Source organism: Calidris pugnax, unplaced genomic scaffold (genome assembly GCF_001431845.1).
Source record: "Calidris pugnax isolate Ruff unplaced genomic scaffold, ASM143184v1 scaffold569, whole genome shotgun sequence".
Taxonomy (NCBI): domain Eukaryota; kingdom Metazoa; phylum Chordata; class Aves; order Charadriiformes; family Scolopacidae; genus Calidris; species Calidris pugnax.
In genome coordinates this window covers 19,618-26,859 of record NW_015091261.1, presented here as the reverse complement: position 1 = coordinate 26,859, position 7,242 = coordinate 19,618, and the positions used below count along the sequence as shown (strand labels likewise).

Here is a 7,242-nt window from a genome sequence, read left to right as displayed (position 1 = left end):
GAGCTGCCTGACAGCTGTCAGAAGGGTCATCTGCCAGATACAGGTGTCCGTAGGAGCACGGCACTAGTTATCTGGAAGGCAGCTGCAGCAGGGACTGCATTTTGCAGTGATGTAAAACAGAAGTGGCAAAGAGAATTTTCTTACATAAATGGGTTAATTAGTTATGTGTTTCAGAGGTGTGTTGGCTTGGCTGCTGAGAAGAAAGTGAAATCTGAACATTGCTTATTTTTTTTATGTAATGCAGGTAGAATAACTAGTAGTTTAAACGCAAAACACAAAACCCAACTCCAATAATGCTATAAATGGAGGCAGCATGCTGGGCAGAAAACAGAAAGTTACCTCCTTCTGCAACTACATACGCAAATTGATTCATGTGCACTTACTTTTACTGACTGTAATCACAAGGTTTGTTTGGATTTCTTCCCAGAGGAGGTAGAGAAATCCTTCTCATAGTCTTGTTCATAGGTGTGTTCTGACAAAACAGTAACCATGGAAGAGGGTCTTCAGAATCATTGTGAACTTGAGGCTTGCATGAGACATAACATTGGCATGTTATTAACCCAAGAGATGATAGCTGTGCCTCTGTTCATAATTCTCTTTACTATTGTGCAGCTTTTTTTTTTTTGATTGGTGTAAGATTAACCAAAAAAAATGAACTTAACAACTCATAATTAAAAAAACCCCACCACTACAGTGAGAGAAATAGCATCCCTCAAACCATGCAGAAGAACCTTAAAGACTGATTCTCAGCTATCTCTGGATATTCCTGTACATTTTTCACGGAATCATAACTCAAATTGCAAGAATATTTATGTGGGGATCAGAGTGTTCTCAGTAACCTCTTTTTGGGTACAGGTTTATAATTTTTAATTAGAAGAATTCTGGAAACTGAGGTGTCCTATGTTAAGAAATGATGTTTTACACACAAGTGCAAGCAATATGAAACAGTAAAGTGGAAAATAACAGTTTGGGGAAACTATGGTGGAAAAGATTCCATTAATTATAGCCAGAGAATAAGATGGAATAGAGTTTCTGGTAAATTATGTCAAGAAAGGCTTTTTAATATATAAAAGGTCGAGCTGTGGAAATACTGTAGGGAAGGGTCCCTACACAGAGTCCTAGAGGTTAAGATGAAATACTAGTTTTTGTAAGCAAGTCCATGGAATGTGAAGAAGGTTGGAATAAAGGTGTTTTGGATAAACTGTAGTTAGTTGGGAAGAGTACAAAACAAAATCATCTTGGGGAAAAAAAATTACATTATTTAAATAGTAGCAATTGAGAAAGAAAGGCCTAAACTTAATCGCTGTTTGGAAGACAGTGGATTTTATTTAGATTCTAGTATAATGGAAATGATGTGATAACTCAGATGCCCTAAATGGAATGTTATTTGTATTGGAGAGGTTTGTGGGGTGTTTTGAAAAAAACAGGTGACATTTTCTTTTGAATAAAGTGGGTTCAAGTAGATTTTTACATTCTGTGATGGTTTAATTTGGTTGTTTTCCACTTATGTGGGAGCAGTAGGCACTGGAGCTTGGTAGCATAGTTTGGGATTAAGCAATAAAGTTTGCGTGAAATGCTGTAAATATGGTGATGCTGGATTAAAACTTCGTGGTGTGTGGCTTTCTGTCAAACAGGAACGAAGACCTTTCTTGGCATCAGAGTGTAATGAATTGCCTAAAGCTGAGAAATGGAGGCGACAGGTAATGTTAAGCTACAGATATTCTAATTTAGCACTTCCTATTTAGGCAGCCTGATTACAAATTTTTACATGCACACACACTCTCCCTCTGTCTCTCTCCTTGGTGCACTCCTTTGGGTTTGACCCTGAGTTTCCTGCAGCAGAGTCTTGAGTGTCAGGTTTTATAAAAATAAATGATTTAATTGAAAGGCTCAGCCTGGGCTGGGTGCCTCCAGAGAGGGACATTGAACGAAGAAATCCCTGGGCAGTTACACCCTTGCCATCTCTACACCCACCCCTCACCTGCTGCTCTTCACACTCTGTTCATGCATCTTTTAGTCCAATGGTCCAGATGGGGTTTTCTAACACCGCATTGGATTCTTTTTCTGTGTCCAGACAGAGCAGCTGTTGGCTGCTCTTACCTTGCTGATTTGCAGTCTCTGCTGAGGGTTGTCCCCTCCTTATCTTCTGGTTTATGTTTCTTGTGCACCTGCGCTCGCTGATAGAACGTGGGGAACTGAGAAGTCCCAGGCTTGGGAAAACACTACCAAAACATCAGCCCTGCTATTGACATTTTCCTCTTCCTAAAAAAGCTAAACACAGCACTGTACCAGCTGCTAGGAAAATTATTATAGAAAATTAACTTTATTGTGGCCTAAAGGCTTCAGCAGATCTAGTGACTCATGCCAAGTAAAGCTAGGCAAACAGTGTAAATCACACCATATTATAACTCTAAGTAATTTACTGTAATTAAAAGTTACTTATTTAAGCTAAACAACTAATATCTCTCAACAAAGATCATGTGCTTCACCAGGGTGTTCAAAGCAGGACCTACCACATCCAGTTGCTCAGGGCCATGTCCAACAGATTTTTTTTAATACCTTCAGGGATTTGGATTCCACAGCTTTTTGGTGCCCCTGTTCCAGTGCTTGATTACCTTAATGATTTTTTTTCCCCCCTTGAATTTAATCAGAATTTCCCCTGTTCCAACTTGTGTTTGTTGCTACTTGTCCCATTGTCGTGCACCTCTCAAACAGTCTGGCTCTGGCTTCTCTACACCTTCCACAAGACAGCAGTAGGTTTTCTTCATCTTAAGATGGATCAAACCCAGTTCTCCCTCAGCCTTTCCCTGTACTTCACAGGCTCCCACCCCCATCACATGGACTGCTGTAAAAACCTTGGGTTTTAAGCTTCTGAGGTAATTTAATTGTGTCTGAATACATTCTGTGTTGATACTTGAAATTGATAGGCTCAGGTCCATTTTCTAGATCAAAAAAGCAGCTTAGAAGTTGGATCTTTCTAGGGTTTGCTTTTTTTTTTTTTTTTTTTAAAAAAGAAAGGTGTTCAGTTTCCCTGCAACATTTAAAGAGACGTGATAGTCTATAAACAGAAGGAAAAGTGAAGAAAAAATCCTTGCAGGTTAAGTGTTTTCATTCAACTTCTTTTTTGTATAGTATCCTTATGCAATATTCCAGTACCCTGGAAAAGAACTGTAGCTGTGAAAACCTTATTTCCGTTTACAAATGTATTTTGTGTTCTTGATTTTCCACAGCCATTATTAGAGATCTAAACATTGCTTCTATGAAAAATCTTTCCAAGTATGACCATAATAGTTAATGGTCTAGGCATATAGCAGATCCCATCTGCATTAACCACTGAGTCTCTACTTCAGGTGTCAGTCTTGAAAAATATAGGAACCAAGTGAGAGAGAAGTCCTTTCCAAAATTTCCTTTCCTGTCATCAAACTCAGAATATGAAGAACTCACCTTATGTTTCTACAAGATTGCTTCCTAAGTAGCTTGATCTCTGGAATTATACCCAGGATGAATTACACTCTCAGCATATTTTTAGAAAGTTTATGAGAGCTAAGAAAGGCAGAGAGGAGGAGGACTACACAGGAAAACCAAAAATATTTTATGCTTTTGCAAGCAATTAATTCCACAGTATAAAATTCTGAAAAGGGAATGGGTCTGGAGGGCAAGAAAGATGGGTAAGTTAGCTGCTGGGAGCAAAATGCATGGAGCCTAATCAGGTGTTTTTTTTTGGGTTTTTTTTTTTTTTTTTTTTTTGAGAAATTAACTTATGTGTTCTTATTTACCTAGATCATTGGTGAAATATCCAAGAAAGTGGCACAGATTCAAAATGGTAAGATTTTTCTAATTACGTTTTGGTTTTTTTTGAATCTCCAGTCGCAAGCAGTTACAGCAGAAATCAAATTTCATGTGAACTGTACTGTTTCCATTGCATAAATTCTGAGATTATTCTGGTGCTTCTAGGAAGCTGCCTAATTTATTGCCTTTTTCATTAACAGCCGGATTAGGTGAATTCAGAATTCGGGACCTGAATGATGAAATAAACAAACTTCTGAGGGAGAAGGGACACTGGGAATTCAGAATAAAGGAGCTGGGAGGTCCAGATTATGCTGTAAGTGGGGATTAGTTTGTCCTACCTCGTTGTTCTGCTTGACTAGTTGACTAGTGAGGACATCTGTGCAATGTTCAGCTAACCACGTATTACTTGGTTAGTATTATCTAACCTATTAGAGAGGAACTTTATTCAGCCCCTAAAGATGTTAGATTGTGTTAGAAGAAATATTTGTTTCAATGATGAGAAAATCAGGCTTTTCATTGGGAACACGGGTTCAGGAGGGCTTACCTTCCTGGTAGGAGTTTGCAGCCATGCTCTGATTTGACCCATCAGTGGGGGGTGGGTTTTTTCCTGTATTGTCCTTTATCAGTCTGTAGAAAGGTTTTCACTTAGCTCACCTCGTTACTGCTGAAAATTAAATAATGGGACTAGTTCTCACTTATCAAAACAGCAAATTCTGCTTATTGTCAGACTTAGTAAAGCTTGTTTGTCTGATGCCTGAATATACTAGTACAGAGGATGGCAGGGTTGGCTGTTTTATGTCAAGGTGAATCAGGTGTGGTTCGTGTGGTTGTTTTAACTGTGATTTGTATTAAAAGAAGAGAATGTATGTAAAAATGAGCTATGAGGGCCTTTTACTTGTGGGGTTGTTTGAACTGGTGTAACATACCTCCTTTCTCAGTCCTTTCATCTAGTAAGAGGCCAAGGAAATACAAGATGCAAAAGGAATACATTTTTAAACAATTAATTCTGTTTATTTTCCAGCGGATTGGACCAAAAATGTTAGATCATGAAGGGAAAGAAGTTCCAGGAAACAGAGGTTACAAATATTTTGGAGCTGCAAAGGATTTACCAGGAGTTAGAGAACTTTTCGAAAAGGAGCGTAAGTAAATAGCAACTCTTCCCTGACCTGAGCCTGCCCCCTAGGATCTCTGGAGTAAGAGATGTGCTGTAGTATGGGGGGAGTGCAAGTAACAGCAAACACCTGGGCTGTGCCTTAGATTGACTAAATTAAATGTTGAACACGAGTAATTAAATGCTGTTTCTTTGGGCAAAGAACACCTTTGGCTGTTTGCAGTTTAATTAAAGAAATAAGAGTAAAGTGTTTTCTCCCAGGAGTTCAAAATAGCAAGGACTAATGTTCCGTAGAAACCTTCCAGCGTAACAGGTTAACTTTATTGATAAGTTCTAAACTGTACTCTTGAGTCCATAATTTGGAAAAAAAAAAAAAAAGGTTGGCTTGGACATAATTTTAGAAGCAGGAACCTCCTTTCATAACAGGAAAAACTAGATGTAAGTAGATAAAATCTTATATTTTGATTTGTCATAGAACGAGTGGGAATTATTTGGCCCTGAAAATGCTGAATCAGCTCCTTTTTGCCATATGCAAGGAAAAATTATGGGAAGTATGACATGGTCTGGGGGAGCTTGGGACAGTTTTTCAGTTCCTTTAATATAGTAGCCTTGCTCCATACTGGGACTCCAGTATGAATGACAGTCGTGTGTTCTTGCAGCCCTCCCACCGCCCCGGAAGACTCGAGCTGAGCTGATGAAGTCCATTGATGCAGAATACTACGGGTACAGGGATGAAGATGATGGTATTCTGGAGCCACTGGAGCAAGAACATGAAAAGAAAGGTGTGTGGGATCCAGAACCTGCAGAAATCAATCCAAGAAGGAGTGCTGATGGACTCTGAAGTTATCTGTAACCAAATCCCTGTTGTGTAAGGCATTTCAGGGGACAGGGGTGTGCTTTAGAGTTCGCTTTCATGTTAATGATTTAATATTGTCAGCAAGTGATTTGCTATTGAAACAAAATCTCCTTTTTCTCACCCCACCTTTTTCATGCTTAAGGATGTAAAAGAGAAGGCTGCAGTAGAGAGATCTATGGGACTCAAGGGGTTATCTCACTCCTTTGTGAAAACTGACTGTTCTGTCTCTCTCCTTTCTTACCTAATTATTTATTCATAAACGTAGCTGTTTAGTTTTCTTGGAGATCAGAGGGGACCTTCTGGAAATCCTGAAGTCTAGGTGGCCTGTCTTAGTTTATCCACGTAATCTCTCTTGGAACTTCAACACATTCGTGAATATATTTTCCTTTAAACCCCATACTTTCTCACTATTTAATATTTATCCACGTGTCTGCTCGCTTAGTTCTCTAGCTTGACTTCTACTGACTTGCTGGGTGAAGACATCAGGATTATGAGTCTAATTCCTGAAACCCTCTTTAAAATTCAGCGCAGTGTGCCGCCTTCTGGAATTTGTGTAGCTTTGAGCAAGAGGCCACCCACCACCTTTAAGAACTTCGCTGTGGAATTAGAGAGACAAACTTTTAAAGGAAACTGCAGGAAGTGACTTCTTTGAATGCTGACAAGTTTTTGGGCTGGAAACTGTTTTCAGTGCTTTGGTGTCTCTGGGTGTGCTCATCCACTTCTTATATTTATCCCTTCCCCACGTGTGAGATGTTTGCAGTACTGTGTGTCAGAGATCATGCCTTGTTGGGTTATAGGACAGGGAGAAGAGGAGAATAAAGGAACTGTTTCCCTTATCTGTGTCCTGCAGCGTAGCCCAGAGCCTTCAGCCATGGGCAGGGGCTCTGGTGGCAGACGGCTGATAGTGTGGGGAGGGCAGCTGTGTGGGGCAGCGCTCCCAGAGCCACCTCCCAATCCATGTTTGTCTGGCAAGTTGCAGACAGGAGAGGTAGCTTGGCTGGCTTCGTGTGCTTGTTTAAGAAAATTACCATCTTTGATGATTGTGCCACTTGAAATAACAAAGCTAGAGATGCTAACAGAACCAATCGGTGTACTTACTATTAACGTACAACAGCCAAGATTCTCTTAGGGTCACTTGTTGTCTGGGCTCTTGTGGTTTTTACCTTGTGATCAGAAGTGTTAATTTTTTATGAGACAAAGTATTGAAAAAACTTCTTAATTTGGGCTACCTTTTCTGTTCGTTAGACCTTGCTTTCTCAGGGAGAGCATTTTAATGTTGGGAGCCCGGGGGAATGACTGCTGACTCCTGTTGGTGTAGACATTTTGTACTGCCTGGTTGCATTGATCTTGCACCTCCCTAGGGTTTTTAGACATTGGTGATGTCACTGATTAAGCTTCTTAAAACCTGTTTTAGTGCTCTCACTAGCACTCTGCTGTGTGGTAGAGATACAGCAGCCTAGCAGGGAGTTACAGAATTGGAATCATG

General features: G+C 39.9%; 2 protein-coding genes across 2 annotated transcripts in view; both read left to right on the top strand.

The window, feature by feature from the left end:
* Positions 1–1,555: 1,555 nt before the first annotated feature.
* LOC106898898 (pre-mRNA-splicing factor ISY1 homolog) lies at positions 1,556–5,767 on the top strand (the record flags this gene model as incomplete). Its single annotated transcript, XM_014960479.1, has 5 exons — positions 1,556–1,700; positions 3,781–3,823; positions 3,990–4,102; positions 4,811–4,928; positions 5,560–5,767. Coding segments are annotated over 5 exons (601 nt in total), but the record flags the coding sequence as incomplete, so codon positions are not given.
* An 860-nt stretch (positions 5,768–6,627) lies between these two features.
* LOC106898897 (pre-mRNA-splicing factor ISY1 homolog) overlaps positions 6,628–7,242 on the top strand; it is a 19,679-nt gene continuing 19,064 nt past the window's right edge. The window contains exon 1 of the mRNA XM_014960478.1: positions 6,628–6,744. Coding sequence (XP_014815964.1) covers positions 6,628–6,744 — 117 coding nt within the window. The remainder of the gene's footprint in view (positions 6,745–7,242) is intronic.